General features: G+C 49.1%; 1 protein-coding gene across 1 annotated transcript in view; it reads left to right on the forward strand.

Annotated features, from left to right (window-relative positions):
• sema4ab (sema domain, immunoglobulin domain (Ig), transmembrane domain (TM) and short cytoplasmic domain, (semaphorin) 4Ab) overlaps positions 1-17,947 on the forward strand; it is a 39,504-nt gene that overhangs the window by 10,610 nt on the left and 10,947 nt on the right. Inside the window, exons 6-8 of the mRNA XM_072447308.1 lie at positions 422-544; positions 6,188-6,315; positions 6,459-6,640. Of these exons, the coding sequence (XP_072303409.1) occupies positions 422-544; positions 6,188-6,315; positions 6,459-6,640 (433 nt within the window). The remainder of the gene's footprint in view (positions 1-421; positions 545-6,187; positions 6,316-6,458; positions 6,641-17,947) is intronic.

Below are 17,947 nucleotides of genomic sequence, written 5' to 3' on the forward strand. Positions count from 1 at the left end.
GCTTTAAAATCATTAAAAGGCATAAAATGATTTAATTTAAAGTTTTGTTCCACAGTCGATGGGATTGTAAGATAAAAATGTCCTGAGACTCAGACAGTGAACACTTGACGCACAATACATTTGATAAATAATCAGGCAAAATGCCAAAAAGAGCCTTATATATAAACTTATAACCTTTATCATGCGATGCTGAACACAGCAGTCTAATCATTAAAATATCAAATAAATAAGCAAAGTAAATGCATTTGACTGAACTTTAAACTTAGACCAATTTCCAATGTCGAAAGCAGCTGAGATCCAGCGAGAGTAAAACACATGAGCAGCATCATTGTGCTGTGTGTGATCTAAAACCAGAGGAACTGAGGATGTCCCATAGTCCCACTGCACTGAGGACATTATAGACGTGTGACTTTTGTCCCAGATGGAGAGTTATACACCGGGACGGTGGCGGACTACAGAGGGAACCGGCCCGTCATCTCCAGACACCTGAGCGAGGCCGGCCGAGGGGACCTGAAGCTAGACGACACTCTGGGCTGGCTCGAGGGTGAGTCTGGGGGAAGAACTGCTGTAAGGTCATGGGGCGGGGCAGGGGGCGGGGCCGGGGTACAGCGTGTGCCAAGTGCATGAGGTTTACGCCCTGTGCTTAAGATAGTATTTGTACTAGGGTGCACTTTGTGTACCTGGTGTACTTTGTGTACCTGGTGTACTTTGTGTACCTGGTGTACTTTGTGTACCTGGTGCACTTTGTGTACCTGGTGTACTTTGTGTGCCTGGTGCACTTTGTGTGCCTGGTGTACTTTGTGTGCCTGGTGTACCTGGTGCACTTTGTGTGCCTGGTGCACTTTGTGTACTTTGTGTACCTGGTGTACTTTGTGTGCCTGGTGTACTTTGTGTGCCTGGTGTACTTTGTGTACTTTGTGTACCTGGTGTACTTTGTGTACCTGGTGCACTTTGTGTACTTTGTGTACCTGGTGTACTTTGTGTACCTGGTGTACTTTGTGTGCCTGGTGTACTTTGTGTGCCTGGTGTACCTGGTGTACTTTGTGTGCCTGGTGTACTTTGTGTGCCTGGTGTACATTGTGTACCTGGTGTACTTTGTGTACCTGGTGTACTTTGTGTGCCTGGTGTACTTTGTGTACATGGTGTACTTTGTGTACCTGGTGTACTTTGTGTACCTGGTGTACTTTGTGTACATGGTGTACTTTGTGTACCTGGTGTACTTTGTGTGCCTGGTGTACTTTGTGTACATGGTGTACTTTGTGTACCTGGTGTACTTTGTGTACCTGGTGTACTTTGTGTGCCTGGTGCACTTTGTGTGCCTGGTGTACTTTGTGTACCTGGTGTACTTTGTGTGCCTGGTGTACTTTGTGTGCCTGGTGTACATTGTGTACCTGGTGTACTTTGTGTACCTGGTGTACTTTGTGTGCCTGGTGTACTTTGTGTACCTGGTGTACTTTGTGTGCCTGGTGTACTTTGTGTGCCTGGTGTACTTTGTGTGCCTGGTGTACTTTGTGTACCTGGTGTACTTTGTGTACCTGGTGTACTTTGTGTGCCTGGTGTACCTGGTGTACTTTGTGTGCCTGGTGTACTTTGTGTACTTTGTGTGCCTGGTGTACTTTGTGTGCCTGGTGTACCTGGTGTACTTTGTGTGCCTGGTGTACTTTGTGTGCCTGGTGTACTTTGTGTGCCTGGTGTACTTTGTGTGCCTGGTGTACTTTGTGTGCCTGGTGTACCTGGTGTACTTTGTGTGCCTGGTGTACTTTGTGTGCCTGGTGTACTTTGTGTGCCTGGTGTACTTTGTGTGCCTGGTGTACTTTGTGTGCCTGGTGTACCTGGTGTACTTTGTGTGCCTGGTGTACTTTGTGTGCCTGGTAAAGATGTCATAATAACACATTTTAATGTTACGATTATTGTGAGTTCTTTCCTGATTTCGGAGGAGGTGAAACAGCCTGAGCTCTTTCATTTTCATCATTATTGTTGTCACACGTTACTATTTCTCAAGTTTCTCAAGAAATGAATGTGACAAAAACAGCTAGAAGTACATTCTGATGTATTTTTAACTATAGATTAAATCTAAAAGTCTAATTATTGCTTCTGAAATTGTCACTATTATTATTTTTTTTACTATTATGTGGAAGCAACCACCGTGTGCCACACCCGTGTCCACTGCAGCCCCAACGCAGCCCAGAGGTGATGGAGAAATATATATATATATATATATATATATATATATACGGATATATATATATGGACTCAGTTAGAAAAAATAGACGTTTCGACTCTCATCCAAGAGTCATTGTCAATAAAAGAAGAAGAATTTAGATCGAGAACTCCGATATTAATACTGTTCTGTGGTAAGACCCGCCCATTGGGAGGAGCCTTCCTGAAGTAGAAAGAGTTGTTTGTTTCAACAGAAACTCCCCCTTGTATCTACCGAGCTAGCCTATTCAGAATCTTAATGGGCTATTAGAATCCTCTTTGTCTTTGTGAGACCCTGGCTCAACCACCCTGAGTACCTGATTAGCATCTAAATGTCCTGGTCCTGGTCCTCTACCTTTCCAGGGGTTCAGTATTCCATTATAGATACCAGGAAGATTGAATCTGAGCTCTCCAGTTCTGTTTAAAGAAGGTCTTTCTTTTTAACAAAAATAGCTTCCTTGACTCCTCTTTCAAACCATCTTTTCTCCTGCTTAAAACCTTCACCTCACCGTCTTCAAACGAGTGATTAGAGGCTTCAAGATGGAGATGCACGGCACTCTGAGGTCCTGAACTTGTATTTCTTCTGTGCTGATAAAGCCTCTTGTGTAGAGGCTGTTTTGTCTCACCTATGTAACGTTCTTTACAGCTTTCTTCACTGCATTGGATCGAATAAACTACATTGCTCTGTTTTTGAGTCGGCAACTTGTCCTTAGGGTGAACCAGTTTTTGTCTTAAAGTGTTTCCTGGTTTAAAATAAACAGGGACTTCGTGTTGTCTAAAAATTCTCTGCAGTTTTTCCGACAGGCCAGACACATAAGGGATAGAAACACCCTTCCTTCTCTGTTCAGTTTCCCTTTTGTCCTGCTTCTTGGTTCTCTTCACTCTGTTGAGAGCCCAAGCGGGGTAACCACAGGCTGAGAGGGCATTTCGGACATGTTTTTCCTCTTTCTTCTTGCCCTCTGAGCTGGTGGGCACACCTTGAGCTCTGTGTTGTAAGGTTCTGATCACCCCCAGCTTGTGCTGTAGTGGGTGGTTGGAGCCAAAGAGCAGATACTGGTCCGTGTGTGTAGGTTTCCTATATACTTCTATTTGGAGTTTCCCGTCCTCTCCTCTGATCGTGGAACAATCAAGAAAGGCCAAGCGATTCTCCTTAGGGTCTTCTCTTGTAAACCTGATATGTGGGTCCACAGTGAGGTCCACAGTGAGGTCCACAGTGAGGTCCACAGTGAGGTCCACAGTGAGGAGCTAGACATTAGGACTGAGACAGACAAATTAGCGACCAGCAAAAACAATTGGATTAAGAACCTATCAGATCGTGTTCTGACACAGGCAGAAAAGGAGGTGCTTTCTAAAGGGCTCAACTTTTCTGTCACCTCTAAACACATCCCTACAGAGAGCAATTAGGAACAACAAAATGACTGAATCGGAGGCTGCAGACCTGAGGTCACGTGTCACAGCGACCCTGAAGAGTGCCAAACCACCGCCTTCAAATATCACAGCTGAAGAGAGGAAAGCACTTTCAGCACTGGAAAAAGATCATAGCATCAACATCCTCACAGCAGACAAGGGACGTTGCACTGTGATTCTCAACGCAGCTGATTACGAAGCCAAAGTCCACACCCTCCTCGAGGACACGACCACATACGAACGCTTGAAAAGAGATCCGACCAGTGGCTACAAGAAGAAAGTGATAGACTGTTTACAAAGGCTGGAAAAAGAGGAAGTGATAGACCGGCCTCTGTTTTACAGACTGTATCCTGGTGAAGGCATTTATGGGCTTCCAAAAATACACAAAAAGGATGTTCCACTCAGACCCATAGTGTGCAGCACAGATTCCATCACTTACAATGTGGCCAAGCATTTAACAACTATATTGGCTCCGCTTGTGGGGAATTCGGAACATCATGTGGAAAACACGCACAACTTTGTGGATAAAGTGAAACATCTCCAACTGGACCCAGATGACCTCATGGTTTCATATGATGTGGTGTCCCTGTTCACCTGCATCCCGACCTCTGATGCAGTAGCAGCAGTGAGGATCAGACTGCAGGAAGACACCACCCTACAGGAAAGGACCAAACTGACACCTGAACACATATGTAAACTGAGACGAAACAGCCTCTACACAAGAGGCTCTATCAGCACAGAAGAAATACTAGTTCAGGACCTCAGAGCGCCGTGCATCTCCATCTTGAAGCCTCTAATCACTCGTTTGAAGACGGTGATGTGAAGGTTTTAAGCAGGAGAAAAGATGGTTTGAAAGAGGAGTCAAGGAAGCTATTTTTGTTAAAAAAGAAAAACCTTCTTTAAACAGAAATGGAGGGCTAAGATTCAATCTTCCTGTAGTGTACACTGGGATCCTGAACCTCTGGAAAGGTAGAGGACCAGAACCAGGACATTTAGATGTTAATCAGGTCCTCAGGGTGGTTGAGCCAGGGTCTCACAAAGACAAAGAGGATTCTAATAGCCCATTAAGATTCTGAATAGGCTCGGTAGATACAAGGGGGGAGTTTCTGTTGAAACAGACAACTCTTTCTACTTCAGGAAGGCTCCTCCCAATGGGCGGGTCTTACCACAGAACAGTATTAATATCTGAGTTCTCGATCTAAATTCTTTTATTGACAATGACTCTTGGATGAGAGTCGAAACGTCTATTTTTTCTAACTGAGTCCAGATGAAACAACTGAAGCTTTTTCTACTATGGAACACGCCTGGACGAATGAGGGATTACACCGACATATATATATATATATATATATATATATATATATATATATATATATATATATATATATATATATATATATATATATTTATATATATATATTTGTGGTGACAGAGAAGACTTTGAACTCCGACAAAAACCTCTATAAAAACATCATAATCAGATCTTTGAGTCCATCCAAAGATCTGACCCTGCACCAATCAGCATTTTTTAAAAATTTGATACAACTTTGAATAAATGGCAGTGGCCCAAAGAGGTAAAATGCTCCTGTCCTGCTCCTGTCTCTGTCCTGTCTCTGTCCTGCTCCTATCTCTGTCCTGTCTCAGTCCTGCTCCTGTCTCTGTCCTGCTCCTGTCTCTGTCCTGCTCCTGTCTCTGTCCTGCTCCTGTCTCAGTCCTGCTCCTGTCTCTGTCCTGCTCCTGTCTCTGTCCTGCTCCTGTCTCAGTCCTGCTCCTGTCTCTGTCCTGCTCCTGTCTCTGTCCTGCTCCTGTCTCAGTCCTGCTCCTGTCTCAGTCCTGCTCCTGTCTCTGTCCTGCTCCTGTCTCTGTCCTGCTCCTGTCTCAGTCCTGCTCCTGTCTCTGTCCTGCTCCTGTCTCAGTCCTGCTCCTGTCTCAGTCCTGCTCCTGTCTCAGTCCTGCTCCTGTCTCTGTCCTGCTCCTGTCTCTGTCCTGCTCCTGTCTCAGTCCTGCTCCTGTCTCTGTCCTGCTCCTGTCTCTGTCCTGCTCCTGTCTCTGTCCTGCTCCTGTCTCAGTCCTGCTCCTGTCTCTGTCCTGCTCCTGTCTCTGTCCTGCTCCTGTCTCTGTCCTGCTCCTGTCTCTGTCCTGCTCCTGTCTCAGTCCTGCTCCTGTCTCTGTCCTGCTCCTGTCTCTGTCCTGCTCCTGTCTCTGTCCTGCTCCTGTCTCTGTCCTGCTCCTGTCTCTGTCCTGCTGGATGACACAAAATGCACTGACAAACAAGGACTGGACCGACATTATAATGGACATTTGTAAAATGGACATTTGTAAAATGGAAAGGATTCATTTTGGACATAATTTGAATTTTGACACATTTGACATATTTTTGACTAAATGGGATGTTTTTTTGGGTTCTATGTGTCACAATTTCTCTTTTTTTGGTTCTGTTTATGTTGGATGACAGATTTTGGTCCATGTCTTTTCTCCCTGGTCTCGTTCTCTTTGTTTGTTTGCATATTTTCATAAATTTGAAAAAAGAAACCCACCTCAAAACAGGCATTTTGAGGGCGTTCTTCTTCCCTTCGTGCAGACCCCACCTTCATCCGCTCCATGTTTGTTCCTGCGGAGGAGAAGATCTACTTCTTCTTCAGTGAAGTGGGCCGAGAGTACGACTTCTTTGACAACCTTCTGGTCTCTCGTGTGGCTCAGATTTGCATTGTAAGAACTTCTCTCCTAAACAAATGAGGTGATGTGCAGTGATATGATGTGTGGTGATGAGGTGATGTGCAGTGATATGATGTGTGGTGATGAGGTGATGTGCAGTGATGATGTGATGTGCGGTTCTCTCTTGTCACGTGCAGAGTGACATTGGGGGGCAGCGGACGCTGCAGAAACGTTGGACAACATTCGCAAAATCTCAGCTGCTCTGTCAGGACAATGGGGAATTGCCCTACAACCTGATCCAGGACGTGGACATGCTCCCACCAGAAGAGGGCGATCTCCCCGAGGACACACTCTTCTACGGGGTCTTCACCTCTCAGTGGTGAGTCAACAACACAGGAATTCTCTCCATCACACTTCAATGAGAATCCTCCAATACGACTGTGTCTCAGACCTCTGGCCTGACCTCTGACCTCTGGTAGGACTGTGTCTCTGTCAAGATCAAAATTACTGTATTTTGCATTATAAATTTGCTGTTCCAAAGTTTCAACAAGTTTCTGAAATATTAAAAGATTTATTTCTATTCAATCTTGAATTATTTTCAACCAATTGATTTTCTATTGATAATAGGAGCGTGTGACCACTGCACGAAGCCTTCTCCAGCACATCCTGAAGCTTCTCATGGGGTTCAGGGGCCTCATCCATCCATGCGCTTTTTACACGCAATTTGCGCTTTATAGATTCCACTGGCAGCTGGATTGTGCGAATGTGAAACCACGTCACGCCCTCTCCACGCCCTCTCCACGCCCTCTGCACGCCCTCTGCACGCCCTCTGCACGCCCTCTGCACGCCCTCTCCACGCCCTCTGCACGCCCTCTGCACGCCCTCTGCACGCCCTCTGCACGCCCTCTGCACGCCCTCTGCACGCCCTCTCCACCTCACTCTCCACGCCCTCTGCATGCCCTCTCCACCGCCCTCTCCACGCCCTCTGCACGCCCTCTGCACGCCCTCTGCACGCCCTCTCCACCGCCCTCTCCACGCCCTCTGCACGCCCTCTGCACGCCCTCAGCACACCCTCTCCACGCCCTCTGCACGCCCTCTCACGCCCTCTGCACGCCCTCTGCACGCCCTCTCCACGCCCTCTCCACGCCCTCTCCACGCCCTCTCCACGCCCTCTGCACACCCTCTCCACCGCCCTCTCCACGCCCTCTGCACGCCCTCTCCACGCCCTCTGCACGCCCTCTGCACGCCCTCTGCACGCCCTCTCCACGCCCTCTCCACGCCCTCTGCACGCCCTCTGCACGCCCTCTGCACGCCCTCTCCACGCCCTCTACACGCCCTCTCCACGCCCTCTGCACGCCCTCTGCACGCCCTCTCCACGCCCTCTCCACGCCCTCTCCACGCCCTCTGCACGCCCTCTGCACGCCCTCTGCACGCCCTCTCCACGCCCTCTGCACGCCCTCTGCACGCCCTCTGCACGCCCTCAGCACACCCTCTCCACGCCCTCTGCACGCCCTCTCCACGCCCTCTGCACGCCCTCTCCACGCCCTCTGCACGCCCTCTGCACGCCCTCTCCACGCCCTCTCCACGCCCTCTCCACGCCCTCTGCACGCCCTCTGCACGCCCTCTCCACGCCCTCTGCACGCCCTCTGCACGCCCTCTCCACGCCCTCTCCACGCCCTCTGCACGCCCTCTGCACGCCCTCTCCACGCCCTCTGCACGCCCTCTGCACGCCCTCTGCACGCCCTCTCCACGTCACTCTCCACGCCCTCTGCATGCCCTCTCCACCGCCCTCTCCACGCCCTCTGCACGCCCTCTGCACGCCCTCAGCACACCCTCTCCACGCCCTCTGCACGCCCTCTCACGCCCTCTGCACGCCCTCTGCACGCCCTCTCCACGCCCTCTCCACGCCCTCTCCACGCCCTCTCCACGCCCTCTGCACACCCTCTCCACCGCCCTCTCCACGCCCTCTGCACGCCCTCTCCACGCCCTCTGCACGCCCTCTGCACGCCCTCTGCACGCCCTCTCCACGCCCTCTCCACGCCCTCTGCACGCCCTCTGCACGCCCTCTGCACGCCCTCTCCACGCCCTCTACACGCCCTCTCCACGCCCTCTGCACGCCCTCTGCACGCCCTCTCCACGCCCTCTCCACGCCCTCTCCACGCCCTCTGCACGCCCTCTGCACGCCCTCTGCACGCCCTCTCACGCCCTCTGCACGCCCTCTGCACGCCCTCTCCACGCCCTCTCCACGCCCTCTCCACGCCCTCTCCACGCCCTCTGCACACCCTCTCCACCGCCCTCTCCACGCCCTCTGCACGCCCTCTCCACGCCCTCTGCACGCCCTCTGCACGCCCTCTGCACGCCCTCTCCACGCCCTCTCCACGCCCTCTGCACGCCCTCTGCACGCCCTCTGCACGCCCTCTCCACGCCCTCTACACGCCCTCTCCACGCCCTCTGCACGCCCTCTGCACGCCCTCTCCACGCCCTCTCCACGCCCTCTCCACGCCCTCTGCACGCCCTCTGCACGCCCTCTGCACGCCCTCTCCACGCCCTCTGCACGCCCTCTGCACGCCCTCTGCACGCCCTCAGCACACCCTCTCCACGCCCTCTGCACGCCCTCTCCACGCCCTCTGCACGCCCTCTCCACGCCCTCTGCACGCCCTCTGCACGCCCTCTCCACGCCCTCTGCACGCCCTCTCCACGCCCTCTCCACGCCCTCTCCACGCCCTCTGCACGCCCTCTGCACGCCCTCTCCACGCCCTCTCCACGCCCTCTGCACGCCCTCTGCACGCCCTCTCCACGCCCTCTGCACGCCCTCTGCACACCTTCACATAAAGATGAGGGGATAATCAGTGGGTTTGACTCAGACACAGGAGGCAGAGACTCTGCAGTAGCATCAAGCTTCAGGTCAAATACAAGGAAAAGTCATTATAATGATTATCCCTGTGTTTTTATGGACAGAATTTCTAGGCGCAGTTAGGAGTCTGTTGGATTCAATATATCTGAGAAAACAAGACCGGACGTGGTCATATGAAGAAACATTTATTTCCCTGAAACAAATTGTTCAGCGTAAACTTTCCCTCACACACGACGCTCCACCAGGTGCTCTGCTTGGAACCTTTTCCCTCACGCACTTACCACACACAGAATATGAATATTAATGAAGGTTGACTCTCTCGGGACCAGCCTTGAGATCTTCTTTATCAGTCCGGTTCACAATATGATCTTGTTGTGTTCAGAAAACTGGTGGAAACTGAAGAATAAGTGTTAATCTTCCAAGACAGGTGCAAAGGGAGTACAGGTGCAAAGGGAGTACAGGTGTTAGGGAGTACAGGTTTTAGGGAGTACAGGTGTTAGGGAGTACAGGTGCAAAGGGAGTACAGGTGTTAGGGAGTACAGGTGTTAGGGAGTACAGGTGTTAGGGAGTACAGGTGTCAGGGAGTACAGGTGTTAGGGAGTACAGGTGTTAGGGAGTACAGGTGCAAAGGGAGTACAGGTGTTAGGGAGTACAGGTGTTAGGGAGTACAGGTGTCAGGGAGTACAGGTGTTAGGGAGTACAGGTGTTAGGGAGTACAGGTGTTAGGGAGTACAGGTGCAAAGGGAGTACAGGTGTCAGGGAGTACAGGCGTTAGGGAGTACAGGTGTCAGGGAGTACAGGTGTTAGGGAGTACAGGTGTCAGGGAGTACAGGTGCTAGGGAGTACAGGCGTTAGGGAGTACAGGTGCAAAGGGAGTACAGGCGTTAGGGAGTACAGGTGTCAGGGAGTACAGGTGTTAGGGAGTACAGGTGTTAGGGAGTACAGGTGCAAAGGGAGTACAGGTGTTAGGGAGTACAGGCGTTAGGGAGTACAGGTGTTAGGGAGTACAGGTGTTAGAGAGTAGGCAAGGCAAGGCAAGGCAAGTTTATTTGTAGAGCACATTTCATACACAAGGCAATTCAAAGTGCTTCACAGCAGGAAAAATGCATTCAAATCACAAAGAAATTACAGAAATACAATAAAATTAACTAAATTAAAAATTATCAATCCAACTGATTTTCTAAACTAATAAAATCACAAACAAAAGAGAAGAGTGCAAAGAAAAAATCCTTTCAGTCATATGCGCAGCTAAACAAAACTGTTTTTAGCTTAGATTTGAACATTGTCAGAGTAGAAGCCTGTCTCACATCTTCAGGAAGACTGTTCCAGATTTTAGCTGCATAAAACTGAAACGCAGATTCCCCATGTTTTGTCCTGACTCTGGGCACCAGCAGGAGGCCGGTCCCTGAGGTCCTCAGTCTGAGATGGTTCATATGGCACTAACATATCCAAGATGTACTTTGGTGCTAGGCCACGGAGAGACTTGTACACAAGCAGAGCTGCTTTAAAGTCTCTTCTCTGAGCCACAGGGAGCCAGTGCAGAGACCTGAGAACAGGACTAATGTGATCATACTTCCTGGTTCTAGTCAGGACCCGAGCAGCAGCGTTCTGGATGTACTGCAGCTGTTTTACAGCTCGTTTGGAGAGACCAGTGAGCAGGCCGTTACAGTAGTCTAATCTACTGGAGACAAACGCGTGGATAAGTCTCTCTAAATCTGGTTTTGACACTATATTTTTGATTTTGGCAATGTTTTTTAGATGGTAAAAAGCTGCTGATGTTATTGATTTGACCTGGCTATTAAAGTTCAAGTCTGAGTCCATTATTACCCCCAGATTTCTAATTTGGTTTGTAGGTTTTAGAGCGAGACTCTGGAGGTGACCGCTAACACTTTCTCTTTGTTTCTGTGGGCCAAAAACGATTATTTCAGTCTTGTCTGAGTTCAGCTGGAGAAAGTTGTTTTGCATCCACACACTGATCTGTTGGATGCAGTGACAGAGTGAGTCTACTGGTCCATAGTCACCTGCCGATAGTGAAACATAGATCTGAGTGTGGTCTGCATAATTGTGATAGGACACATTTTCACTGCGTATCAACTGACCCAACGGCAGCATGTAGAGGTTGAACAGAAGGGGACCCAGGACTGACCCTTGGGGCACTCCACAGGTCAGGGTCATGTGGTCTGAGACACAGCTACCAATTTCAACAAAGTACTTCCTGTCTTCCAGATAGGACCTTAACCAGTTTAGGGCAGTGCCAGTGATGCCCACCCAGTCCTCTAGTCTCTGTAAGAGGATCCCATGATCGACAGTGTCGAAAGCAGCACTCAGATCTAACAGAATTAAGACTGAGGCTTTGCCCGTGTCAGTGTTCAGGCGGATGTCATTTGTCACCTTGACAAGAGCAGTCTCAGTGCTGTGATGAGGTCTAAAACCTGACTGAAAAACATCAAATGAGTTGTTTATTAAGAGGAAATCTGTGAGCTGTTGGTAAACAACCTTTTCAAGGACTTTGCCCCAAAATGGCAGATTAGAGATGGGCCGGTAATGACTCAGTACTGCGGCATCAAGACTGCTCTTCTTTAGGAGAGGCTTTATGACCGCAGTTTTCAAAGACATTGGGAATGTTCCAGATTGAAGCGACATGTGAGTGAATGGTGCTAACAAACTGTTCAGCACAGACTTTAGAAATTTGGTGGGTAACACATCAAGGCAGCTTGTAGATGAACTCAGACTGGTGATGATCTCATGGACAGTTTTGTCAGTTACTGGTGCAAAGTGAGTCAGCTCTAAGTGTCTTGGTGGTTTTAGGGTAATTTTTTGCATTGTGGGATTTATAGCATTTTTAATGCCCTGAACTTTGTCATTAAAGAATAATGCAAACTCATTACACTTGGATGTGGAAATGAGTTCTAACGGCAGCTGAGCTGGAGGGTTTGTTAATCTGTTTACTGTGGCAAACAGGACACGCGAGTTGTTACTGCAGCTTCCAATTATTTCAGAAAAATATCTTTCCCTAGTTCTACATAAGATTAGGTTGTACATATTCAGCTTTTCTTTGTAAATCTCTTTTTGAACCTGGAGCTTTGACTTGCGCCATTTCCGTTCGGCCCTGCGGCACTCCCTTTTCAAATCAAATCAAATCAATTTATTTTTGTAAGGCCCAAAAATCACAACAACACATCAAGGCAGCATGTCTGTGCCCTGACCGAATCATCATTTCTCCACGGCGCCTTCTGCTTATTTTTAACCATTTTAGCCTTTATAGGGGCGATGGTGTCCAGAACATTCAAAACACTAGATGTAACAGAGTTCAACAAATCATTTACATTAGAACATGAGACATTTTCGAAGTTTATCATTTCCATAAACAGTGCACCTGTGCCATCACTTATGTGTCTCCTCTGAACAACTGCAGGACCAACCGGAGGTTTGGGAGAAACAGACAGGTCAAAGAAGACACAGAAATGATCAGACAGAGCAACATCGATCACATAACATTTGAAATATTTACCCCCTTTGTAATTATGAGATCTAGAGTGTGTCCTTTGCTGTGGGTGGGGCCTCTCACATGCTGAGTAAGACTGAAGGTTTCAAGGACAGCATCAAGCTCTTTAGCGTTTCTGTCACAAATATTATCAACATGCACATTGAAATCACCTGTAATGACCAAACCATCAAAGTCTGTGCATATGACTGAAAGCATCTCAGTAAAATCATCAATAAAACTTTGGCAGTGCTGGGGAGGCTTGTATAAAACAATGAAGAGAATGGATGGAGACCGTTTTAGCTCCATTTTAAAGGATACATACTCAAATGATGAAAACACCCCAAAAGACAACCTGCGGGTAATTATTTCATCTCTAAAGACAGCACAGACTCCACCCCCTTTTTTGTTTTCTCGTGTTTCAGATTCAAACTTAAAGTTGGGTGGAGCAGATTCTATCAGAACTACATTTCCTGTGTTTTTGTCGAGCCATGTTTCAGTTAAAAACATAAAATCAAGATTATAAGAAGAAATAAAATTATTAATTAAGAGAGATTTGTTACATAAGGATCTGACATTTAGCACAGCAAGTTTCAGACTAGTTTCAGTGAGACTGGGCTTTATCTTTTCACAGGGAATATGAATCACATTTCTCAGATTGGGCCTGACTCGCATTTTGTTTTTCCATCTCTGTGATGATGTGACTACAGAAATAGCACTAGGGGGGGCTCTTTTTACATAGGGCCCCGGGTTGGTTTGATTTTTAATGTGACAATAAGTCCCGGCAACGCTGAGACCCAGTGCATCCTAGCTATGGGAGATACCAGGTGAAAGGCGAGGTTGGATGGGTGGTGGGGCTTTTGTAGCCAAGGAGAGTTTGGGACCAGGTGAGAGGCGAGGGGGGATGGGTGGTGGGGCTTTTGTTGGTGTAGTCGGTACTGACATAGCCCTTGCTATATTGGGCGTGAGTGGAGCCATCTTAATGCCTGATTTGATCAGGCTTTCAAAATGGCTGGGAAGGCCCATGGGTGAGAGTGGAGATGAGAAGGAGAATGATGAATCTTTAGTGGGAGTAGATGTTGCAGGGGGAACCCAGGGCTGGTGTGAAGGCAGGGGCGATGACAGGGATGTTGTTGAGCTTGTCACAGATGGGTCCAAGGCCTTTGAAGATTGTTCCTTTGCTGGAGGCGGTGGAGGGGAATGTGGAGCAGCTGGAGCTGAATCCTTTGCTGGTGGTGGTGGAGCAGCTGCTGATGAATCCTTTGGTGGAGGCTGAGGTTGTGGTGCTTTTGATGTTGAAACATTGGCTCGGGCTCTGGCTGATGGAGCAGGAATTCTTCTCTCATTCCTCTCTTCTCTAACTATCTGCTCAGGACCCTGTCCAGGCCCCGTCCAATGCCTCAGAGCGTGGAGCAGGTTCTCTGTCAGCACCCTCACTCCACCTCTGCATAGGTGGGGGCCATTTCTCTTAAACAGGTCCTCTCGTTTCCAAAATAGATAGAAGTTCTCAATGTAGTGTAGTCCTCTCGGGGAACACTCTTTGGACAGCCATGTGTTCAGCTGAAGAAGCCGGCTAAACTTGTTTATCCTCCTGTCGATGTTTGGAAGAGGTCCACTTATGAATGTTTTGATTTCCATTTTATCAAGCACGTCGAATAACTTCAAGAAGTCTTTTTTCAAAACTTCAGTCTGTTCCCGCCGCATGTCCACTGCACCCACGTGCACAATCAGCTGTTTAGCTCCTCCATGCTTAGCCATAATATTTGGAAGGAGTGACGTTATCTCAGAAACAGTGGCGCTTGGAAAAGAATGTGTGTTCTTACCGTCGGTTGACACAGGAATGGTATCGTGAAGAACTTTTTCAGATTCCAAAACAAATATCCGTGTTTTCAGCTCATTAATTTCTTGTTGATATTTCCGACAGCGTTCACAGTCTTTCTCACTTCTTCTCCCGGACATGTCGCTGGCGTCAGATATGTCGTTAAAACTGGAAAAATGTTCTTAAAATCCTTGGTTTACTTGAAAAAGTCTAAAGCAAAAATGTTTGGAAGACAAAAACTGATTAAAAAGCAAAATAAATAAGGAAAGCAGCGATAGCAAGCGGAGCGAGCGAAAAAGCGTGTGCACTCTTCGGAAGCAGGGGGCAATCAATGTACAGGTGTTAGGGAGTACAGGTGCAAAGGGAGTACAGGTGTTAGGGAGTACAGGCGTCAGGGAGTACAGGTGTTAGGGAGTACAGGTGTCAGGGAGTACAGGTGTTAGAGAGTACAGGTGTCAGGGAGTACAGGTGTCAGGGAGTACAGGTGTTAGGGAGTACAGGTGCAAAGGGAGTACATGTGTTAGGGAGTACAGGCGTTAGGGAGTACAGGCGTTAGGGAGTACAGGTGTCAGGGAGTACAGGTGTTAGGGAGTACAGGTGCAAAGGGAGTACAGGTGTTAGGGAGTACAGGTGTTAGAGAGTACAGGTGTTAGGGAGTACAGGTGTTAGGGAGTACAGGTGCAAAGGGAGTACAGGTGTTAGGGAGTACAGGCGTCAGGGAGTACAGGTGTTAGGGAGTACAGGTGTCAGGGAGTACAGGTGTTAGGGAGTACAGGTGTCAGGGAGTACAGGTGTTAGGGAGTACAGGTGTTAGAGAGTACAGGTGCAAAGGGAGTACAGGTGTTAGGGAGTACAGGCGTCAGGGAGTACAGGTGTTAGGGAGTACAGGTGTCAGGGAGTACAGGTGTCAGGGAGTACAGGTGTTAGGGAGTACAGGTGCAAAGGGAGTACATGTGTTAGGGAGTACAGGCGTTAGGGAGTACAGGCGTCAGGGAGTACAGGTGTTAGGGAGTACAGGTGTCAGGGAGTACAGGTGTTAGAGAGTACAGGTGTCAGGGAGTACAGGTGTCAGGGAGTACAGGTGTTAGGGAGTACAGGTGCAAAGGGAGTACATGTGTTAGGGAGTACAGGCGTTAGGGAGTACAGGCGTTAGGGAGTACAGGTGTCAGGGAGTACAGGTGTTAGGGAGTACAGGTGCAAAGGGAGTACAGGTGTTAGGGAGTACAGGTGTTAGAGAGTACAGGTGTTAGGGAGTACAGGTGTTAGGGAGTACAGGTGCAAAGGGAGTACAGGTGTTAGGGAGTACAGGCGTCAGGGAGTACAGGTGTTAGGGAGTACAGGTGTCAGGGAGTACAGGTGTTAGGGAGTACAGGTGTCAGGGAGTACAGGTGTTAGGGAGTACAGGTGTTAGAGAGTACAGGTGCAAAGGGAGTACAGGTGTTAGGGAGTACAGGTGCAAAGGGAGTACAGTTGTTAGGGAGTACAGGCGTTAGGGAGTACAGGTGTTAGGGAGTACAGGTGCAAAGGGAGTACAGGTGTTAGGGAGTACAGGCGTTAGGGAGTACAGGTGTCAGGGAGTACAGGTGTCAGGGAGTACAGGTGTCAGGGAGTACAGGTGTTAGGGAGTACAGGTGTTAGAGAGTACAGGTGTCAGGGAGTACAGGTGTCAGGGAGTACAGGTGTTAGGGAGTACAGGTGCAAAGGGAGTACAGGTGTTAGGGAGTACAGGCGTTAGGGAGTACAGGTGTTAGGGAGTACAGGTGCAAGGGAGAACAGGCGTTAGGGAGTACAGGTGTTAGGGAGTACAGGTGCTAGGGAGTACAGGTGTTAGGGAGTACAGGTGCTAGGGAGTACAGGCGTTAGGGAGTACAGGTGTCAGGGAGTACAGGTGTCAGGGAGTACAGGTGTTAGGGAGTACAGGTGTAAGGGAGTACAGGTGTTAGAGAGTACAGGTGTTAGGGAGTACAGGTGCAAAGGGAGTACAGGTGTTAGGGAGTACAGGTGTTAGAGAGTACAGGTGTTAGAGAGTACAGGTGTTAGGGAGTACAGGTGCAAAGGGAGTACAGGTGTTAGGGAGTACAGGTGTTAGAGAGTACAGGTGTTAGGGAGTACAGGTGGAAAGGGAGTACAGGTGTTAGGGAGTACAGGTGCAAAGGGAGTACAGGTTTTAGGGAGTACAGGCATCAGGGAGTACAGGTGTTAGGGAGTACAGGTGTCAGGGAGTACAGGTGTTAGGGAGTACAGGTGTCAGGGAGTACAGGTGTTAGGGAGTACAGGTGTTAGAGAGTACAGGTGTTAGGGAGTACAGGTGCAAAGGGAGTACAGGTGTTAGGGAGTACAGGTATCAGGGAGTACAGGTGTTAGAGAGTGCAGGTGCAAAGGGAGTACAGGTGTTAGGGAGTACAGGTGCAAAGGGAGTACAGGTGTTAGGGAGTACAGGCGTTAGGGAGTACAGGTGTTAGGGAGTACAGGTGCAAAGGGAGTACAGGTGTTAGGGAGTACAGGCGTTAGGGAGTACAGGTGTCAGGGAGTACAGGTGTCAGGGAGTACAGGTGTCAGGGAGTACAGGTGTTAGGGAGTACAGGTGTTAGGGAGTACAGGTGCAAAGGGAGTACAGGTGTTAGGGAGTACAGGTGTTAGGGAGTACAGGTGCAAAGGGAGTACAGTTGTTAGGGAGTACAGGCGTTAGGGAGTACAGGTGTTAGGGAGTACAGGTGCAAAGGGAGTACATGTGTTAGGGAGTACAGGCGTTAGGGAGTACAGGTGTCAGGGAGTACAGGTGTCAGGGAGTACAGGTGTCAGGGAGTACAGGTGCAAAGGGAGTACATATGTTAGGGAGTACAGGTGTTAGGGAGTACAGGTGTTAGGGAGTACAGGTGTTAGGGAGTACAGGTGCAAGGGAGAACAGGCGTTAGGGAGTACAGGTGTTAGGGAGTACAGGTGCTAGGGAGTACAGGCGTTAGGGAGTACAGGTGTCAGGGAGTACAGGTGTCAGGGAGTACAGGTGCAAAGGGAGTACAGGTGTTAGGGAGTACAGATGTTAGAGAGTACAGGTGTCAGGGAGTACAGGTGTTAGGGAGTACAGGTGTCAGGGAGTACAGGTGTTAGAGAGTACAGGTGTTAGGGAGTACAGGTGTTAGGGAGTACAGGTGTCAGGGAGTACAGGTGTTAGGGAGTACAGGTGTCAGGGAGTACAGGCGTTAGGGAGTACAGGTGTCAGGGAGTACAGGTGTTAGGGAGTACAGGTGTCAGGGAGTACAGGTGTTAGGGAGTACAGGTGTCAGGGAGTACAGGTGTTAGGGAGTACAGGTGTCAGGGAGTACAGGTGTCAGGGAGTACAGGTGTCAGGGAGTACAGGTGTTAGGGAGTACAGGTGTCAGGGAGTACAGGTGTCAGGGAGTACAGGTGTCAGAGAGTACAGGTGTCAGGGAGTACAGGTGTCAGGGAGTACAGGTGTCAGGGAGTACAGGTGTCAGGGAGTACAGGTGTCAGGGAGTACAGGTGTCAGGGAGTACAGGTGTCAGGGAGT

This window comes from Eucyclogobius newberryi, unplaced genomic scaffold (assembly GCF_026437365.1).
Source record: "Eucyclogobius newberryi isolate DKJ021-1_F unplaced genomic scaffold, fEucNew1.0.hap1 SCAF_16, whole genome shotgun sequence".
Taxonomy (NCBI): domain Eukaryota; kingdom Metazoa; phylum Chordata; class Actinopteri; order Gobiiformes; family Gobiidae; genus Eucyclogobius; species Eucyclogobius newberryi.